Raw genomic sequence first — 22,069 nt, forward strand, 5'->3', positions numbered from 1 at the left:
ATCCCCATTGCCCCCCACAAAAAAAAAGAACCCCTTCCACTTCCAAATCATGTTTTTTCCTTTTTTTTGGCATTATGCAATAATGCAATAAGCTCATGAATGCAAGCAAGATCCTAAACCCCATACAAGCATGTACCTGGAAAGTCCGTATGTCAATTATTATTCAGATAAAATATCAGATATATCTCAAACAAAATAAATACAACTCAACTAAAAGGCAAGCTGTGAACAGTGAAACAATATTTAAAGTAAATATCTCTGTCTTCTTTCTTTGTTTACTAAAGCTCTTCAAACTCTAAAGACAACTACATATCCAATGAACTCCAAAACGTGCATGTCATTCCTTACTATAAGATGAACAAAAAAAAAGAAAAGGAAATGGTTTTCTTTTGAAGAATATATTAGTAATTTCAAGCACCTTTCAAAAAGTATTATAACACTAGATGTTCTTGTCAACACCAAGTACAGCTAAAAAGTTGTTTTGAAGAATATGTAAAGATCTAGGAGCTTTTAAAAAGTTTATCTACACAAAGTTATAAAAAGTAGTAAGAGAACTTACCAAGCAACATACATGGCATATGCATGCAAGTCAAACTGCTACCCTTGACCCGTATGATATTATCAACAATCCAACGTCAATTGGTTTTTAATTTGGAATTTTCGACCCAAAACTGATCCATCGATTTATCAATTCAAGCTCAAAGCAATTAAAGTAAAAATTGGTGAGGTCTAAATCCTACGGGTTAAACAAACATTGTTATGGTGCAGGTGGGTCAAGCTGCTTCAGGTTTGACCAAAGTCGAACAAAATATAGATTCTAGACATAATCTAGATTCAATTTATTGAACTAAGATTGCAGAGTATAGATAATTGATGATTGTTGGGTTACTGTGAATTGCTCAACTACAAATTATACAGCACCCAATTTATTTAATTAGCCATCTTGCAGGCGCCATGTCGTCCATGGGACCCTCGTGGACTGCTACTGAATTGTTCAAATGCAAATTTTACAGCACATAATTGAGTTTAACTACTCATAATGGAGACAATGTCCTCCAAGAAACCTACATTAAAGTTTTGATGAGACCATAAGAACTCAAGGTTGACAGACTGAAATAACCAAAGCCACATAAAAATCAAGTGCAAACTCTAGTGACAATTGCTTCAAACACAACTTAATAAACTGAAGTTCTGTTTGTATGTGAACAGAGGCAATACTTCTCGTACACAATTTATCTAATCATCACATATGTATGCCAAGTTATGGAAATGAGCACTACAGTTTGTGAAAGTCCCTTCCTACGTCCAAAACCAATATTTGGTAGGATCAGCAACAATAGCAGCTTCACACTACAGGTAGTGCTAGTCACTCATCATTAAGTCTATGAGTCTAGAGCAACATGAACAACTACTATAATAAAAATGGAATTGGTGACAACAAGAGATCGATAAGACTAATGCAAAAAGCAAGGGAATCTTTGAGATCGAAAAGATGTCACAAACTCAAGTTAATATTACTTCCATGATGAAAAAATACTTCAGCTAGATGTGACATGGAGGCTCAAATACTCAGTAATGCAACTTTATAATTAGTAGATAGTTGTAGTTTGGCAATCTTCCCACAGTTCCCAAAGATATTTCAAGCCATTATGGATGATTGAGCATCTAGCATACCAAATCATCACAAAGAAAACTACCACATAAGAATAAATAATTTGGATAAATTTCATTTTTTAGGGCTAGCAAATGAATGAGCTGCTGACTAGCTAGCTCGTGTTTGGCTCGAACTTCAGCTCAAGCTTGGTTTGCTTGTTTAGTGAATGAATTGAGGTCAAACCAATTTTTCTAAGCTCGAAAATTAAACAAGCTGAGCTCAAGCTAGATCAGGTTTATTTTTTTTTCGACTCACAAGCCAGCTCATTTATATTATATATTGCATATTTATTATGTACTACATGTAATTATATTATTTGGTGCATTAATATGTGATAAATAATAGATTGTTGGATTAAAATTCAATAGCTATGTTAGTATGACTGATGAGCAGTGATATGAAGCCTTAAATCCTCAAGCCCTTTCACTTCCATTCCAAGTACACGATCACTTTCCCCCTCTCCCACCAAGCTTCTCCTCCATGGCGTCCAACCATCCGCTGCTGACAAGGCTAGCGACCCAGAATCTGTGGCCATCAGACCTAGAAATAGCACCCAACCCCTTCGGTTCTCCTCCATGATGGAGATAGGCTCGATATAAGGAGCAAAGGCAGAGAACAACGTGGCACCCTAGCCTGCAACAATGACAACCGGCAAAACAGCCGCAACAATGTGGTCGCACCAGACAACGAGGCACAGACGCGAAGCAAGGGGAAGCGTAGGGCAGTGACAAGGCTACCACTAAAGGTGAGCACAAGGGTGTTGTGCCGATGAAGGGACTAGAAGCTCCAGATAGTTAAGGTCATTCACCAAAAGAAGTTCCCCAACGCCAACCCCAATGACTGCATATATTATTTCTACAAGTATGAGCTCATTGATCGTTGTTCTCTCTCTCATTTTGATGAGAGCTAAAGTTAGGTTGGATTTAATTCTGAGCTTAAGCAAGATGAACTCAAGCTGGATTAAATATTAACATGTTGAGCTTGACTTGAGGTTTCTCAGCTCAACTCAAGCTCAAGCCTAGCTAAAGCTAGACCATTTTAATTTTGAGTCGAGCTCGAACAAAGCTCAGCTTGCTTGTATTTAGCTTGTTTACACCCTACTTCTTCTCTAATAGTTTAACACCCTACTTCTTCTCTAATATCAGAGCAGCACAGAAAGAGAGAGTTATCTCAAGTCCAAATAGTTATTACATCATCCACCCAAATGCTTGTGTTAATTCGATATTTACAGACATTTCTTCCTTGCATCATTTATTGCAAAAAAACATACAAAGTGAAACATCCAAGGAGCAAAAGGTTGTTTCAAGTCTTCCTGAATATGCATCTAATCACATTCAATGATTGCTAAGCAAAGCAGCCAACAAAATAAAATATATATGATGTAATGTCTAATTCAATATTTTCAGATATTCTCCTTCCTTCCATCATCTATGCCAAAAAATCATGTGAAGCGAAACATCCAGTGGTGCAAAGAGGTCTTTCAAGTTTTCATAAACAGGCTTGTCAATGTTAAGCAAAGCAACAACCAGCATATACAATAATGTAATAGCCTGCCATCTGCTTCTAAAAGAATTCATCTTTTGGGTGATTATGACCCCATTCCTCAGGAAATCAAAAGTAAGCACTCTATCCATGAGCTAATGAAGAAGCTAATCATTACAAAAACATGAACAGCAAGCCTTATCCCTTCAATTTAGATTCAGTTATATGAATTCTACTTCAATATCAACTCATATCCAAGGTTAATTCCTCCAAAGTGAAGAGTAAGGCACACTAGGGCTATCCTCCTTTTCTCCAAGCTTCAGTTTATATTTGAGATCCTCTCCTACTCCTAGCCTACAATGCACAAATCCAAACTATTCAAGCAATATCTTTTCTTGACCACTACCAGTGATATACCAATCTTTCGCCTAAAGTTCTTATTTCAAAACTCAAAATTTCTTAGTTTTACCGACCATCAATCACCGCAAAATTTCTAAGAAGCAGAAAGAAAATCACTACACTTAACTGAGCAAAAGAAATGTATCCATGAGATCATAAAGATAGCAGAACAAGACAATAATAAGTCAACGCAAGAAGTGGAAAAGCTCAAGGATGATCATTCTAAGCAAAAGAAGATGAGGGAAAAGAAGACTAGATATTGATTAATTCTAACAACATCAAACATGAGAGCCGAACAGGTTCTTTCAATGATGCCCCACATGTTATCCCCTTTCTTTGTGATTCACATGAAAACCATGCTCTCAACCTAACCTCCATAACATTGATGAGTAGTATAGGAAGCTAGATAGAAATCCTAGTCCAAACTGGCCAACTGAAACAATGAAAAACAACCTGTTACCCAAAAAAAAATATAAAAATTGGCTTAATCCTGCAATATTTTGATCATGACTCCAAATCCCTGTGGGACATCCCGCATGACACCAAGATGGGGTACTATCCCAAGTGCTAGGATGGCATCATCCTGCCATCATCCCAACATCCCGATCGGTGTGTCCTCAAACATCCCAAATCCCAGGGCTCCGAATGGGAGTGTCCCATTCGATGGAAAAACCCAGACAGGCCCATTCCACAGAATTTAAAACCTTGATTCTGATTATATTCCTCCTTTTATAAGATTGTCAACAGTTAAGCCCTTCACCCCCAACATCGAAACAAGCAAAGAAATACTATGTAGACCACCAAACAACAATTTCTTGCTTCAAAAAATCTTTTTTGGCAACTTTTAAAGGATCCATGAAAGAACCTACAAAACATCTAAAGACGCACTTCCCTAGTCAAACCCACCCCATAGTTTAATATCAAAACCACCTAAATTCAACATCATAATATCTACTGAATTGATCATGTACTAGTACGACTCCCCAGTGTCCAAAATCTTACTTCATATAATTTAGTGAGTACAACAAGTATCTTACAAATGTTTTTTTAATGTGATGGCAGCATTTGATCATCGTTAAACACTCCAACGACATGTCTATGTACATTACTTCATCCCATAGAAGTATGCTTGTCTATCCTCAATCCTTGTGTGAATCAAAGGTTGCTAAAATAACTCCAATAAGGGTTTATGACTCATCCTCAGTTCTAACTTTAACAAACTGTTCGAATTGAAAGTTTAGCATATGCGCAGAAACATGCAGTGAATACAACAACGAGGTAATTAATTTCCAATCAATCTGACCGAGGTAATTTCATTTTCTATCGCTGAAGTCTAGGATGGTATCAATTTCAAGCAAGCATGTTATAAATAATACTCAGTTATAAGCTCATTTCCAAGACAAAGCACAATCTATGTCCAAGAATAGAAACCATTACAAGGCATCAATTTAACTCATCAACAGTTGTATGTCATTTAAGAGAGCATAATAATAATAATAGTCAGAACTTAATTGCACTATATAAGAAAACTTTCAGGCTATGGTTTCATAACATGGCATATGTCAATTGTATACAATCATAGCCTTTCTCTCGTTAGCTTGTTCTACAGCTACAAATAGGAAATGAATGAGTAAAAGCACAGTACCTGATAGAACTGCTGTACCAATTTGATCTTTTTTAAGATAGCTGTATAAAAGAAGATATCAATGATATCTGAAGCCCCTTTTAAATACAGAGACGAATTTTCATACATAAAAGAACAAAATCATCTCCCAAGATTAATCATTGTCATAAAAGACTTGGAAAACAAAAAACAAGTTTCAATTATCCCAAAATATATCCAAACAAAGACCCAGATGGTAGCAACAGCAGTATAATGGTCACCCACTCAAGTACTCACATCTGCTTAGTTCCATAGAAGTAGACAAGCAGCTTCTTCCGAACAGATGAGAATCCCCACTTCTCCGGCTCACTAATCTGCCAGCCAACAATCAAATCAGCAAGAAGAAGTTCTTAGCACTCATGTAACGAACATGAAACCAAATCGAAGGGGGCAGAGGGGAAAATAAAAACCAAAGAAAGGATAAGGCATAGCATATTCTTCAGGCATATACTTCAAAATCACAGCAATAGAGGGGAACGAACAGAAGAATTCAGCCAGCCAAGTACACAGAACCATCCTGGTGGAGAGCATCTCCACGAAAAGAGAAGTGCAATCGGGTAAAAAAGCAAATTTTTTTTCATCCAATTCGTTCAGTTCACATCAAAAGCAGCCTATAAGATCATTATCTAACTCTTAGCCTCTGATTAAGAAAGGAAAACAGATGGTGCACCGGCCCTAGCAAAGAAAAACGAGGGCTTGGGACAAGAATCCTCAAGCATGCCGACTTAGAGCAGAAGACTCCGACGAAAGGAGAAAGGGGGGCAGTAAAGTACCACGGCCGGCCATGCCGGGAAGCCCTTCATCTTGGCGAGGACAAGATCGCCGACCTTCCACTGCTGCTGGGCGGCGGCGGCGGCGGCTGCTGCTCTTGCGGATCCCTTCCTCCGAGCGGGCGCCATCCAAAAAAAAAAAAGAGAGCCCCGACACCGCTCGCTAGGGCTAGGGCTAGGTCATGCAATTGCTGGATCTCGAGAAGGGGGCGAGGAATCTCGGGCAGCCTCCCTCCCCTTCTTCCCGGAGACAACGAGAGCTCCCGATCGAGAATGGGGTTCTCAGGCGGGCCGCGGCGGAGGGGCTCGCAGGCATCGAATCGGCGGTGGAGAAGAGAGAAGGAGATGGTTCTGGGTGCGCCTGCCGAGAAGCCCTTTATTTTTAGCAGAGGAGAGAGAGGAGGACTTTTGGTGGTATGCGGCGGAAGCGGAATCACAGCCCACAGTACGCGTGTTGTGTATACGTTCACATACGGTGTACGCGTACACCTACGGAAGTAGGGCCCAGCAAACTTTTTTTTTTAATAGCACTGTTCTAACTTCTAATACGAGAGTACATCTAAAAAGATAACGCAGAGAGAGCGAGATAGTCTTGTAGCTCTTCCAAAATTTTGCCAGAAAAATTTTTAAAAAATAAAAATTAATTTTAAAATTATCTAAATATATTAAAAATATCTTTGAGCTAACCAAAACTGTTGGAAAAAATTTTAGGATTAATTTTTTTTAGGAAAAAATACTTTAACTTTTAGGAAAAATATTTAGGAATCCAGACATAAGAGAACATGTAAAGGAGAAAATTAGCTTCCTTTTAGAAAAGTATTCCTTTTTTGCTAAACTTAGAAAAGTATTCCTAGGAAAATTAAAAATATCGCCATGCAAAAAAAGAAAAAAAAGGAAAAAATGATAGACCATACAAAAAATCAACTTCTTTTTAGAAAAAATATTTTATAAATCCGTTTGGAATCCATCAAAAATTGAATATGCCATATTATAAAGTTGAAATTAACTAGACTCTTCTTAATGTATTATTTCCTTTCGGGAAAACCATGCAAAATTCTATCTAAATTTGACATGCAGAAAAATATGAAAAAAAACATGTTGCATTTCATAAAAAATAAATCTATTATATTCCTCAAAAAGAAATATGTGAAAGAATTTGGGAAAAAATCCTCACCTCTATAAATATAAAAAAACATTGGAAGGAAATCATATAATATACCATAGAAGAATTAACTTTATTTTAAGAAAAAAATATTTTAAAAAGTTGTTTAGAGTCTAAGGCCTCGCTTGGCAAAACTATTGGCAGTAGAGTTTTCGAAAGTAGAGCTTTTTTAAGTACAGTATTTATAAAAAGCTATTTGCTGCTTGGTAACTACATTTCTAAAGTACTCTAAAACTTTAATACGTATTTAGTAAACAAATTGAGAAACTACTTTTGATATGACAAAATGACCATAAAGGATATTGCATAGTATTATACAAGAGAGCCTAATAAAATATTATACAAGAGAGCCTAAAACAGTTTTCCGATCTTTTTACCAAACACCCCTATTCTATCCAAAAGTATTTTTAGAGGGTCAGAAAGTTCTTTCTGGTCCACCGAAAGCTCTGCCGAATGGGGCTAAATATAATATACCATATCATATATTTTCAATTAACTTGACGCTTGTTATAATATTTTTTTATTAAAAATATTTTTCTTTAAGAAAATAATATTAATATAATATTTCTTATTGAAAATTATTTCCTTCATGTAGAAAAAAAAAGATGGGAACAAAAAAAATGTCTTCCTTTTAGGAGAAGCGTGCGGAACCCTATTTAAACTTGACATGCAAAAAAAAACAACAAAAAGCAAACATACAAAAACATATGTTGCATTCCATTAAAAGAACAAATGTAAAAAAATTTAGACAAAAAAACCTCACCTTTATTACTTTTCACATTTGATGAACCAGTCGGCATCACGACGATCGAAACAAGTGGCAAGCTAAAAAAATCCTCATCTCTATCTCTTCATGCATTTGATGTGCCGGTCGGTGTTACGATAATCAAAGCAATTGAGATATATAATGTTGCATATGTTGTTAGGTTCTATTTTTGTTAAAAGAAAAATCATCCAACATCATTAGGAAAAGAAATTTATAGTATGTTAGATATTAAAAAAAAATACTGATCATTTCTTTTTCAATTCAAGGTATCTCGTACGTGTTAAAATATATGATCATACGAGAGAATTTGCTTTTAAGTATTTTTGATGACAATGGTGAAATTCTCATGGAAAAATTTGTTAACAAACTATATGAAGGACTTGGGTTTAGACTATTAATACAGGCGAGCTAACTAGAAGATGCTGCAAAAATGAGTTCCTCCATAATTCTACTCTCTCTGCTATTTTATTTGCTTTTTGGGTAATTCAAGTATTCTTTTGACTCAGACTTCTATGCAACTATGCTCGTGATAGAAGATTTTGGGTTGAGTTGGATTTGATGTACCTTAGAAATGATGTCACCAAATACATGCATAATTGAAGAAAGTCATTCTTAGGACTATTTTACACACCTTGATTACAGTACAACATTTTAATCCTGACTAGCATATAGTGAGATGCAAGTTTTTCTCTTTTTCTAATTATTTTTGAAATGCAATATAGGATAGATATAATAATTAAATTTTTATTTACTAGAATTTGCTAAGCTAATAGTCTTCTTACTAATGACATTATATTATCATATTTTGATAATGATAAAATTAAATAAGAGTCATACCTATTATCTAAAATAAAGAGTTCTATTAATAATGGCATTAATATAGGCATCCACATATCGAATGGATAGCTCTGCACAAGCAAAGTCTTCATTTTAGTGTATATATGTATATATATATATATATATATATGTATATTAGATTTTATTATTGAATTTATCAAAAAATTATTTATCTAATTTTTATTTTATTTGTAAATATTAGCAATGATCTTTCAACATAACAACTATGATCGAGCCTAGGCTTGAAATTTGATCCATTAAATAAACCTAGCTTGGGTTTACATCGGCCTTGGCAAAACTAGATATCTATATAATATATATATAGAATATAATATATATTATAATATAAAATTACATATTCATCCTTCTCGCCCTCCTCTCCATTCTCTCCCTTCTCGCCCATGAGCTCTTGCACCACTCCATTCATGCCATCGCTGACTTCGAGAGCGTTAACACCGACGACTTTGATGATGCTAATGATGGCTCCGCCCACTCTCTCCTCCCCTACCTCCCTCTCCTCTCTACTTCTCACCATGCCCTAGATGGTCGAGAATATTTGAATCTTTGGGGAGAGCAGTCCACCGCCAAGGATAGTTCTGGAAAGAGCTCGGGCGCAAGCTGCTGAGATGATCTACACGGGTCCTTCTAGAGAGCCCGTGACAGCTCGGGGCGCCTAGGATTCTACCTCTTATTTTGTAACATCTTGGACGGTATTTGTTACTTGACAGTCCTTATCTTCGAGTTTTTTTTAAGGTCAATTCTGATGAATATGCAATGGAGCGGGCTTTATGATAAGAGGCCTAGACTCCAAACTTGTGATAGTTGACTGGTGCCCGATATTCAACATCTCACTCAGTTTCTAGAGCAGAGTTAAGGGTAGCATGGGTCGGTCTCTATTTGCCCAACATATTTTGAGAGCCAATGCCATTTTGATGAAAGATGGCTCGGTCACAGTGATTGGCTAGATTTAGAGAAGTGCGAGGGAGGTATACAACCATCTTTTGTCTTTGGGATATCTCTAGTTTAACAAGAGGTATGTTTATTGAGGGGGAGCATGGATTGTTTTTTTTATTTTTATGGCTGGTCATCGAAGTGGAGTTTTCTGTACGGACGAGGCATGGATGCTGGGCTTTTTTTAATCAATCGTTTTCTTATTTTCTTCGATTGTATTCATGCAAGACGTAGTCTGAATTATCCGTTTTAGTAAAAGTATAAAAAAAAATCCTATCAGTCAGACTCAGAGATCTAGTGCTTCTCAGTTCTTATTTATTCTCGAGTCTCTGCGTTCTTCTCCTCCGAAGATGGCGGCTTTGCATGCGAACGTGCGGTCCTTCAAAACCCTAGACCTCTATCCGAAGCGATCCGCACCTCCGCGGACTTGGGCACGCTTCCGCTGCTCCGCCACCGCGCCGCCGCGGCCCAGGAGCTACAGCGTCACCCTCCTCCCCGGCGACGGCATCGGGCCCGAGGTCGTCTCCATCGCCAAGGACGTCCTCTCCGTCGCTGGCTCCCATGAAGGTCAAACCTCCCAAAAACCTTAGAAAAATCCCTCCTTGCCTTAGGGTTTAGGGTTTCGACGGTCCCAGATCTCAGAAAGTCGGCTCCTTTCATCCTTTGGCGTTTTCTGGATGGCAGGAATCGAGTTTAGATTCCGGGAGATGCCGGTCGGCGGCGCGGCGATCGACTCGATTGGTGTTCCGCTGCCGGAGGAGACTCTCGCCGCTGCTAAGGAGTCGGACGCGGTTCTTTTGGGAGCCATTGGAGGGTCAGTGTTGCTTTGTTTTCCCCTATTAATGAGCCTTTTATCAGATCAATGGCCTAGGTTAAATTCCTTTCGGTTTCTTCCCCATTTTTCCTTTTTGTTTCTATAATGGGAATTGTTGGAGTATTATAGGTACAAATGGGATGGGAATGAGAAGCATCTGAAGCCCGAAACTGGGTTGCTGCAGCTACGGGCAGGGCTTGGTGTTTTTGCGAACTTAAGGCCAGCTGCTGTGTTGCCACAGGTACTATGTGAGCTGAACTATATTTAATTTATCTATTTTTTTTTTTACTGTGGGGGATCAACATCCAATTTTGGCATTTTTGTTTTTGGTTCCTCTCGTTGATATAAAGGAACATAAAAGATATAAGTTTTATTCTCCTATTCTTGTGCATTCGCAATTTCTAAGTTCTATGAAGAAATCTGTATCTTTGATATGATACAACGCCCTATCAATACATAAAAATTCTACTTTGATTATTTTTAATCAAACTATTCCTAGAAGGATTTATGAGAATAAAAAACCTATTGACTTCCAATGATGAGAAACAAACCTGATGATTGTGAGCCAACAATTTATAGGTTAAACTGATTCCCAGACACTCTTTTGTTGTAACCTGTAACTACCTATCATGCGACTCGATTTAAGTATTAACTAGGTCCCTCTCAATTGATTAGTAATTTAGATCTTAACTGAACAATTAAATAGAATATGCCGCAGCACTAGCTGTGAAACTGTTCATCTGTTTCTCTTTATACTTTGACTCTTGGGACTTTGTGATCATTTGCTGAAGAATTTAAATTTTAACATTTGTCACAAAAAGGGAACAAAATGCACTTTTCTTTAGTACAGAATATAAACAAAATGCCTCCATATTTCCCATCATTATCTGTATTCTCATTCACATATTATTCAGATTCTTTTCCCATGTTATGTAGGTTCTGATATGAAGTTAATGGAAATGACTGCTTACTAGAACCACTTATCATGTTATATGTGTGTATGATCTCTTGGCTTTCTACTGTGATATTGATTATTGGTTATTTTTATCTATTCATTCTTTTCTAGCTAGTTGACTCATCAACTCTCAAGAAGGAGGTTGCTGAAGGAGTTGACATCATGGTTGTAAGAGAGCTTACTGGAGGTAAATATCCTCTATATTTTCTTTGTGAAGTTCATTTATCCTTTTTTTGTGTGTTATAGCTTGTGCAGTCACTCAAGTATAAATGGGGCTCTCTAATCTTACATGTCTTGATAAATAGATGATCCTTTCCAACAAAAAAAAATGTATAAGATGCTTTTCTTCAATAATTTTGATTTTGATGTAAAGTTTGGCAAAAATATGGTGACAATCCTTCATTTTGCTTTTTAACAGGAATCTATTTTGGAAAACCTAGGGGTTTTGGAACCAATGACAAGGGTGAGGACATTGGTTTCAATACCGAAGTCTATTCTGCATCTGAGGTATTGGAAATTAATATTGAATCATTCCAGACCTATTTAGTTCTTGGACTAATAATATACTGATAGATATTCAAAATGTCTGTCCATCATACACCATTGACTTATGTGAATGACCTTAATATATCAAAGGTATTATGTATATCGACCTTTAGGTTTAACTCCTTTATTTAAATAGTAAACCTCATAAATTGAAATTTAAAAGTATCCACGAATTATTAGCACAAGATTTCTTACTTTTCTATATTTCTGTTGTCTAATGTCGATGTGTAAAGCTTTCTTATATAGAGGACAAGAAATATTTTTCAATTCCCAGTCCATTTTTCTTTTTTTTTCCCCACATATTTTCCATTAATTACATCTTAACTTATAGAAGACAATGAGAGAACTCTTATTGCCATTTGGTTGTTATGAAAAGCATGCAAACATTCAAACATATCTTTATTGTGTGTAATATTACTTTCAAAAAGATGACTCGGAAAAATGGAAAGAAAAAGAAATGCGGTGGCAAGTAGTTAGCCCATATCTCTCAACCTCTCTGACCCATTCTGTAATGGTTTCAACAAGAGTATATAACTACATGTGAAATTAAATCAACAATTTAGAGTCAAAAATTAATATACATAGATAACTATATAAATGACATGACAACTTATTAAAGTAGGAAGATAAAGTTCATATTATCCTATATATTATAAAAAACAAATAGGAACATATGGAATTTTTAATACAAGTCTAACTAGAAAAGTTTAAAAAGGCTCATAATAATGTTACATCTATTGTAAACATAATATTCATAAATAAATAAACAAATAATTTAACCAAAGCCAACAAATGAATTGATGATATGCTAAATAGTATGCAAGGCAAGATTTTAAAAACCGCCAAAATGGGATGGCACTGGTGGTACCATACTATTCTAGTAGAAAAATACGCAGTGTGTCAATATGGGATTCAATCCTGTATTGTGTGTCGATTTCGTTACTACACCAATTTTTCCAAAAACAAGTATGCCCACTGATATCAGTTTTTATATCCATGATAAAAGGCCAATAAACTATGTTGATTAACTGCTGATTTTAAAAATTAAATAATTTTAGTTAAACTGACATTATATTGTATTTTGCAATGGTAATATATGAAAGACTATATAGTACCAATAAAAGGTTTAACAATGCAAGAATATGTTTAATCTAGACGATATATAAAATGACATCTAAAGCATGTAAGTATTAAGATTTTAGTAATTGAGAGCTTATTCTCCTTCAAAATTTCTTGAACATTTTTTTTCCTGATTTGGCATTTGCTTTGTACTTTTACTAGTCTTCTAGTACTATCATTTTTTTTCTTTCTTTAAAGAGCGACTAATGCAAGTAGCATTGTGTTAGCTGTTATGTGTTAAACCGCAGTTTGCTAATTTGTTTATCTGACATTGGACAGCTTAGGACAGTCAAAACCATCTGAAATTTTCTAGTTATAACTTACATCACTAGCTGCTTTGGACATCCAAAATAATTAAGTAAAATGTTTACCAATCTTTAAGCTCAAACCTCACTTGAGAGGAAGTGGAGGTGACATTTGGTTAACATTCATGATGCTCTGCTATGTTTTTGGGATGTTTCGACATAGTTTAATTTATTTCTGGTTTTTTGGCGATCTGCCTTCCCTAGTTGTTCATGTTTATTTTTTCGGTTATTTCTTCCAAGATTGATCGGATAGCACGTGTGGCGTTTGAGGTTGCTCGAAAACGACGTGGCAAACTATGCTCTGTTGACAAGGCAAATGTGTTGGAGGTACCTTTAAGTACTTTTCCAAACAGTGCACTTATTCAATTCTACAAGTAAGAATGGAGATACGTATGACTTACTTTCATACAATTCCCAAAATAACAGACTGTTTTGGTCCCTTTCCCTCTTGCACATGATTGTGTTGTAGCCTGCTTCATGATGGAATACTCTTGAGCGATATTCATCTATTGTTTGCCCCAATTGTTTTTATTAGTTGATCTCATGATTATGATTATGAAAAAAACTGGAGGCATCTTAACACAATCACATTATTACAGCTGTTTGTTTGTTTGTTTGTTAAAACCCTCTTTTATTTGTTTAAGTTAAATTCTTGTTTTACGGAGTTACAATACTATTGTGTCGTAAACTTTACAATGGGATGCATGAGGATAATATAAAAGTGGGATTAAAAGTATGCCCTCTAGATGGGATAGGAAACTCCACAAGAGAGATATGAAATTGATAACCAGTTTGAAGATAACCCCATTGAATTGACCCCTAGAAAAGATTTTTTTTTTTTTTTTTATGTGGGTCCATTGCTTTCAATGAACTCAAGAGTTAATTGTTACTATTTCCAAAAATTGGACTTAATGCAAAAGTGCAGAATAAGAAGCCCGAATGTTCTAAAAGATAGAATTTGAATTTTACTAATTGCCCACTTTAACTTCTTTGGGTGGTTAACCATGGGCATGCCCCTAGTTTATGTCAACAAATATCTTAAAATTTATATTTACATTTGGATTTAAAATACACTCCATGTTATAATGTCAAAATAAAAAGTAAGACCCACTTATCTTTTTGTCATTTTAGAGTGGATTTGCCAAATTTGGTGACATGAAGATCAGTTCTTGTTATGAGCTTGAGTTTGCCAATTTAACGACATGGTGGTCAATTTGCATTGGATTTGCCTAGTTTAACATGGTGGATACTTTGTTTTAATTTTGCATGTTTTAAGGATGTGGAGGTTGATTTTTCGTTGAATCTAACTAGAGTTAGAGGGTTAACTCTAGCTTGATTTTGAGAAGGCTTAGAGGGCTAACTTTAATTTGATTTTTGTATGGGCTGAGGACTAAAGCTTAATTTGATTTTTGTATGGGCTGAGGACTAAAGCTTAATTTGATTTTTTTAGGATTTAGAGGTCTAAACCCTCACTTGAATTGTTTTGAAAGGGATAAACTCTAATTTTAATTTTGAACAAAGCCCAATTGCATTTGGTCAGACAAAGACCAAGTCCCATAATATTTTGAAAAGGGGTCACTCGCTAGGGTCTAAGAAGTCAAGCTAGCAAGCACTTCATAAATTCAAATATAGAGTACCGTACTTACGGACCATAAGATGGACTTAGAGGGCTGCATCCAACTTTCATTTTAATCCTGTTCAAAAGGCCAACCTAATTGAAATTTCAATTTGACAATTGGTTTGAGAGTCAATATTCACCAGATTTATTCTCAATAAAGTTTGTAGACTAGGTCCCTTTTGAAGTGACTGGTTGAAGGCTCATAAACTAAGAACCCAATCTGAATTTAGTTAGCTATTTTAGCTCATTTTGGTATTTAGAGCTCTTTTTAGCAATAAGTCTTGAATATAGGTTTAAAAGGACAATCTCAAACAACTGAGGTTTGTATCTTAAATTCTAAATTATTTGAACTGAAATCACCTGGTATTCTAACTCATGCTTGGCACGTCTACGCCCATTCAAAACTTGTGCATTTGAATCCAGTATTGAATTTGGATAAGCCTATAATGGCTCAAAATTGATGTAGTATTTTCTGCAAATTACACTCATTGCTATTCTGTAATTTTAAAAAATGTTCTTGTATTGACAAAACTAATAAAGCCCATTTGTTACTTGAATCTTTGAGTTTAGAGGTAATACAGTGAATATCTTGGATGGATTCCAATGCACCTGGATTCTCAAGTCCTTTCTGCATGATGCTTAAAAGTTTTTAATCTTGACCTCATTTTATTTTGTTTTTGATTTGCAAGCTAGGATGTCTTCAGCCTAACAATGACTAAGTTCCACTATTCCATAAGACTAAAAGGATTTACTTGTGGACTTTAACAGGAAACCCAATATATCAAAACTCATTGCTTGAAGAATCAATGTGCCTTAGCCCTTCCTTCCTCCCACTAGAAAAAGAAAAGAGAACTCATAGCTTGAAGTTTGAAACTGGAAGCTTCTTTTGTTTGAAATCAAACTTCATTGTTCTAACCTCATTGTTTACAACATGACATTATAAGATATCAAGCCTGAAATTTCAATACTTGTTTCCAACTTGAAACCTGGACTTTAGTTTGTTAAACATGTTAAACATGAATTCTGAACTGTGAAATCTTGTTATGAAGAATTTGAGAGCTGAAATGTTAAGAGTCTGAAACCCAAAAACTTACAACTTGAAGCTTTACTGTCTGAGACCTACCTGAATGTTAAACCATTACTGTTCAAATTTGAAGCTTAAATCCTTAAACCATAATGTTAGGCACTTTACTATTTATTGCTTGACATCTGGAACCAGAACTATGTATTATTCAACACCCAAAAATTGAAACCGGTCATCTGAAAACTTCAAATAGGCATTCTTGTCCTCTTGAAGCTGAAATCAGGTGTTTTTTGAAACTGGAAACATGATTGCTTGAACTTAGACATAGTAGCTGAATTCTGAACCTTAGAGTTGAAAGCAAAAGCCACTTTTTTGAGACTTGAATTATGAAATCTGATTCCTGAATAATTATCATATGAAGCCTGAAACTTAGATTTTGAGTCATCATTTCTTAAGTTTGGAGCTTCAAAACTGAAGTTACATTGTTTGACACCTGAAACTTGACATGGAACATGGAGAAAAAACCTGGTTCCTTGCTGTCTTAAACTTTTCCGGATCATGGGTGCTAGATTTGTTACTGATTATTTACATCTTAAGAAGCATCACATTAACTATCTATCTCTGGCAGGAGTTAAGGAGGGAACAGGAGGGATTCCAAAAGAAAAGACAACCTTGGAAGAACTCCTAGAAATCTCCAGCATCTAGCCCCTTTCTAGATGAGTTTGGTTCTATTTGAATCCCTTCAAAATCCCCGGCTTGAGGGCTTAACGCACAACCATTTAAAGTAAGCAGGATGACCCATGTTTCCATGCTTCAAAGTTCAAACAGATTCGGTGTCACCCATAAACGAAAAGCAAACGAAAAGCAAGCTATATTTCTCTTACTCATTAAGTGATTATCATCAGGTTGATTGTTGAGAAGTCAGCCATTGGATCACTTATGATGAGAGTTGGTTATAGGGTCGCTCATCAGAAATATATTTAAGATTTTGGACTGATGACAGGTTTGATCTCAACCATACTACACTGCGATATTTGAGAACTTATCACAGATCAGGTTAAGGTTGGTCTTAATTATCAAAGTCCAACTCAACCCCCCTGCTTGCTCGTTTCTTTATTTTGAATGGATCAGAGGATAGAGGAAAGTCAGGGAGGAAACACTTCTTTTACTCATATACTTCCTTGTCGGTGGAAATTGACCCATAATTAATAATCATCTTGGATTGATCTTTAATCAACTTGGAAGAGAAACAAGATAGGTGATTTGGTCAAAAATGGTTTGTAATGATCTGGTTACATAAGAAGAATAAATCTCTGACTAGATAGTACTCACGAGTATCTGTATTTTCTCTTGTGCATCATACTGAGCTATTCTTGCCTTTTATGCATTACATGACACTAAAAATTATCAAATCAAACTTAATTGATGTTGGATTTTGTTCTGGAATGACAAAGGTTTAAGATGCCTTCAACAGTAAATTGCAGACTTATTGCAACAAGCTGTCCTTTACTCCTAAATTATGTTGAAGCATATTTAATCCAATTCAGTGCTTATGGTTGACCCCTTGAATAATCTCAGGCTATTATTTGATCATTTTAGGCGTCAATGCTATGGAGGAAGAGGGTGACAATGCTGGCTTCCAAATTTTCTGATGTTCAGCTCTCCCATATGTATGTTGATAATGCTGCAATGCAACTTATTCGTGATCCCAAACAGGTTTAATTTCTTCTTTGAACTTCTTAATTTTTAGGTTCTCCATGTCTGAGGAATGGCATACAATGTTTGTGTCATACCATGCTACGTTTTGATATATATACCATGTCAGGTTGTATGTTCTTTTTCACTGACCGTCTTTCAATGCAGTTTGATACAATTGTTACAAATAATATCTTTGGTGATATTCTATCCGATGAAGCATCCATGCTTACTGGAAGCATTGGTATGCTTCCATCTGCCAGTGTTGGTGAATCAGTAAGTGTAAACTTTGCACATGTTTTCTGTCTCCAGATTTAGCATGTTCAGAAGGATATTTAGGTGCCTTGCAATTTAATATTATTAGGTATGCTTGGATGTTTTTTTGTAGGGTCCTGGCCTTTTTGAACCAATCCATGGATCTGCTCCTGATATTGCTGGGCAGGTTGATTAATCTCCAGAGTCTCTTTCTTTTATTTTCTTTCCTCTTGCTTGCCAATTAATTGTACATTTTCATGTAATGTTCTTTCTTAACTTTCAGGACAAAGCAAATCCATTAGCAACAGTCCTTAGTGCTGCAATGCTATTGCGGTATGGCCTTGGTGAAGAGAATGCTGCAAAAAGGATTGAGACTGCAGTAATGGAAACACTAAATAGAGGTTTTCGAACTGGTGACATAATTTCTACAGGCATGGTAAGTGGACTTCTTTATATTTCCAACTTCTCTGAATTGATTTTGTAGCTACCAATGAACTTGGTTTCATTGCATACTCTGAATACCTTAATATAATATCTATCTGCCCTGTAAACCTGTAGCTCTGGTTGGACTATGGGCTACAAAATATGAATTTACTGCAAGTTGGGAATAGATTGATTTGATCTGAAAATCAGTAAGAAATCTGCTATTGAGCAGCAGAAAATTCAATTCAGGTTAGGGGACAAGTAAATAGAAGGTAGCGGGAAATAGGAGAGAATAAGAGAGGAAGCAAGAAGATAGGAACAAGGGAGAAAGGAGGCCTTTGACCTTTTATTTCAATATCAATTTCTAGATATAAATTCCATCCTGTGTACATGTTGCTAATGCCCTTTAATAGGCATAACCAGTCTCCTTCCTTTCCTAAATAGGACTCTAAAACAAATTCCAAAGATGGCCTGTTAAGATCAATCCCAGTCGGGATTATTCAGTCAGCACACCTTCCTAATTGAATCCTTTTCTCGACTCTCCAATCAATCTAGAGCCCTCTCAAACCTGGACACCTAAAGTTTCCTAAAAACCCTCATTGATATATTTAATAAAAAGAAAAACTTAACTAAATAAGATAACCTTCAGTGCAAACAAAAGACCTAGTCAAAGCCATGTTTGATTGCATTGCACAAAGTACCAGCAAGTACCTGACTGAACCAGTCCATTTCTGTTCTGGACTGCACCAATTTCCTCCTGGTGTGCTTTATCATGTCCCATGATCCTCGGGGTAATGCCACATGCTTTGTCTCACCCTTGGATCTTTAAAGCTTGATGGAGTCCAATGTGATTTCTCCTCATGATAGGTCTGTTGGATAACTGTAGTAGATTTTTATTCTCAATATTCACAAGCTTCTTGTTAAACTGCAAGAAGATATTGATAATTGGAACTTTTAGCTTATGATCAAATGGATCTAAGAAGCAGTGCATGATTAATATTATTGGCTGCTTAGGGATCTTGACTGGATGATCCTCACGTGATGAATCTTTGGTCAAAGGATCTAAAACCATTGAATTTATGAACATGGACTCATCATAGACTTGATCTTTGACGAGACATGACTTTGTTAGAATAGTTTGTTCCATGGTTGGATCTTCATCTGTTTGTTTTCATCTAAAAGGGCGTCCTAATGCACAAGACTCTCTCCATTCTAGGAGGGTCAAATGTATGCAGCCTTTTTCTTGGGTGCTGAGGAGCTATTCCCATATTTTGAATCCATGACACCTAGGTCAGAATGGAGCAACCTTACCATTGCCCTCCCCCCTAACCGTTTGTTTTCATCTGATAACTAAATTCTTTTCTTGTCCTGGACAGACTGAGATGCTGGAGTTCATTCGGTCATTTTCCACTGTACAGATAAGATTGTAGCTAGGAGTTTGGAATGATGGTGGAGTGGAACTGCAACAATAGGTTGTGCTGACTGCATCAAAGCTTCCAAACGAGAGAACTTGTCATCTAGCTTAGCATATAATTTAGTGAGATCCATATTCATGTCCACTTCTTGCTCATTGTAGGTGCGTCATTGTGATCTGCCTGCTCTGATACCAAATTGATGTACCTCCAGTTGGACAATGAGCTACAAAATATGAATCTGCTGCGAGTTAGCGAATAGATTGATTTGATCTGAAAATCAGTGAGAAGTCTGCTATTGAACAGCAGTAAATTCGATTCAGATTAGAAGTTTGCGGCCTTTTCTTTCAGTATCAATTTATGAATACAAAATCCATTCCCTGTATTGCAGACCACTGATGCCTTTTAACAAGCGTGACCAGTTTCCTTCCTTCCCTAATTAGGACTCTAAAATAAATTCCCAAATACAGCAGGCTAAGATCAATCCTAATCTGGATTATTCGGCCAGCAATTACCTTTGTTATTTGAATCCTTTTCCTTGACTCTACAGTCAACCTCTCAAAACTTGGACATGTAAAGTTTTATAAAAAGATTCCTAATTGGTAGACCTAATAAAAAGAAAAACTTAGCCAAATAAGATAGTTTTCACTGCAAATAAAAGTCCTGGTCAAAGCCATGTTTGACTGCATTGCTCAAAGAACCAGCAAGGGCCTGATCGAACCGGTTCCTTTCTGTTTTGGGCTGCACCAAAACCTGATCCATCTGCATGGGTTTGATTTCAAGGGTCAGCATGATGATTAGTATAGTTTGAGACCATTTTACAGTGGGCAACATGCTCCTCACTGTAAGAATTGTTACTGAATTTTTGGCTACCTTTATGGAATGGAGAGACTCCTATAAAACTTAAAAGACCAGTTGGTGGCTAGAATTGACCTGCATTTACGAAATTTCTAAGTAAAGTATGAATCTGATCAAACTGCCTAAAACATTTGAGCCATTAGATTTCGGTCTACTAAGAGTTTTTGTTTTACTGAAGTCAGTCTTGATGACTTTTTGCCCTTTCCTTTGTTTTTATTCAGACATTGGTAGGGTGCAAGAGGATGGGAGTGGAAGTGCTGAGGTCTGTCGATTCCCAGACAGCATTAACTGCCTCACTCTGAAATCATTTGTTCACTGACATCGCAAAGGGGAGAGTTGCTAGAAAGATCTTAAACCAAGGAGATGCATTACAGGGAAGAACTGCATGATTATATTCTCTGATGAATTTATGATAGTCTCTTACTAAAGGACAATTCATAGACGTTATTCAAGGACAATATATGCTTGAAACTCAATGTTGTATGCGATTCTGGCGAAGGTTTGCATATGATTTTGCATGTTTGCAGGATTGAGTCTTTATTTTTAACTGTCAGATGGCTTTGAATAAAATTATAGAAAAGGTTTTGTCATCTGGTACCCAGTTCTTGCTCTGCTTGTCTCGAGTCCGGGCTTCGCCTTGAATTTGGGTATGGGTGATTTCTTCTGTTATATGTGAATAAGCTAGCTGCCAGATCAGCTCAGCTAGCCTCCTACACTGGGGCACTGTCTCAGCTCGGTTTGTTTGTTATCCAACTGTGTCAAATGGTTGACTTAACCATCCATTAACTACTGCGAGCTTATTGTAGCAATTGTTTGTTTCATTGTTGAGCTTCATATTACATTGGTGGTACTTCAGAATGACTTACTGATCTAAAAGAAATGCCTTGCGTGGAGGCAAAGTCTCAGCCCACTTTCTCAACATCATGGACTTGTAGTCGGTTCTGTAGTTGAAAATTTATCTCATAGGGAAAAAATTTCAGTTGTTGCAGTTGGAACATGCTATCTGAGCTTGGTCCATGCATCGTGTGCATCCGAAATCTCTCTTTATAGGAACATCTGTACAAGATCCACACTTGAATCTCTCATGATGGGAATTCAAGCCAAGAGAGGCTTGTGGTGAGGCAAAGCAGATACAAACTAGCATCATGGGTGCAGTTCTTAACAATTTGACTGTGGGTTGGCTATTCGAAGACCCAACGACGAGGCATCGTAATTTGTGGTAGCACAGGCAATGTGGATTTGAGGTGTTTCTATTACCAACTTGATTGTGGGTTGGCTATTTCAGTTCTATCTGACCCAATGGAGAGGCCACTAAATTTTATGATGCGTAGAAACTACGGATTCAAGGTGTTTGGTGCTGT

At 36.4% G+C, this 22,069-nt stretch overlaps 2 protein-coding genes and 1 long non-coding RNA gene across 5 annotated transcripts in view; 2 read left to right on the forward strand and 1 right to left on the reverse strand.

Moving 5' to 3' along the window:
• The window catches only part of LOC120112866 (protein HUA2-LIKE 2-like), a 34,721-nt gene extending 28,384 nt beyond the window's left edge, over positions 1-6,337 (reverse strand). For all 3 annotated transcript variants that reach the window (XR_005514507.1, XR_005514506.1, XM_039132841.1), the window contains exons 1-2: positions 5,972-6,337; positions 5,436-5,512 (exon numbers count right to left, since the gene is read on the reverse strand). Coding sequence is in view for 1 of the 3 variants with exons in the window: in XM_039132841.1 (XP_038988769.1) it covers positions 5,436-5,512; positions 5,972-6,097 (203 nt within the window). In the remaining 2 variants the exon portion in view is untranslated. The remainder of the gene's footprint in view (positions 1-5,435; positions 5,513-5,971) is intronic.
• Positions 6,338-9,924: 3,587 nt separating this feature from the next.
• Positions 9,925-21,300, forward strand: LOC103714417 (3-isopropylmalate dehydrogenase 2, chloroplastic). Its single transcript, XM_008801653.4, has 11 exons — positions 9,925-10,251; positions 10,369-10,498; positions 10,628-10,739; positions 11,565-11,640; positions 11,872-11,960; positions 13,664-13,750; positions 17,665-17,781; positions 17,929-18,036; positions 18,149-18,202; positions 18,299-18,451; positions 20,930-21,300. Exons 1-11 carry the CDS (start codon positions 10,035-10,037, stop codon positions 21,008-21,010), a joined length of 1,224 nt encoding a protein of 407 aa, XP_008799875.1. The 5' UTR covers positions 9,925-10,034; the 3' UTR covers positions 21,011-21,300.
• Positions 18,458-20,111, forward strand: LOC120112867. Its single transcript, XR_005514508.1, has 2 exons — positions 18,458-19,910; positions 20,015-20,111. It is a non-coding gene; the product is annotated as an uncharacterized LOC120112867 (long non-coding RNA).
• Positions 21,301-22,069: the final 769 nt, after the last annotated feature.

This window comes from Phoenix dactylifera, chromosome 13 (genome assembly GCF_009389715.1).
Source record: "Phoenix dactylifera cultivar Barhee BC4 chromosome 13, palm_55x_up_171113_PBpolish2nd_filt_p, whole genome shotgun sequence".
Lineage (NCBI taxonomy): Eukaryota > Viridiplantae > Streptophyta > Magnoliopsida > Arecales > Arecaceae > Phoenix > Phoenix dactylifera.

Bases quoted from the DNA above. Each gene is read 5' to 3' on its own strand.
- LOC103714417 (XM_008801653.4), top strand. From the start codon at position 10,035: ATGGCGGCTTTGCATGCGAACGTGCGGTCCTTCAAAACCCTAGACCTC. The intron at 10,252-10,368 runs GTCAAACCTCCC...TCTGGATGGCAG, and splicing joins CGTCGCTGGCTCCCATGAAG to GAATCGAGTTTAGATTCCGG. The intron at 18,037-18,148 runs GTAAGTGTAAAC...GTTTTTTTGTAG, and splicing joins CTGCCAGTGTTGGTGAATCA to GGTCCTGGCCTTTTTGAACC.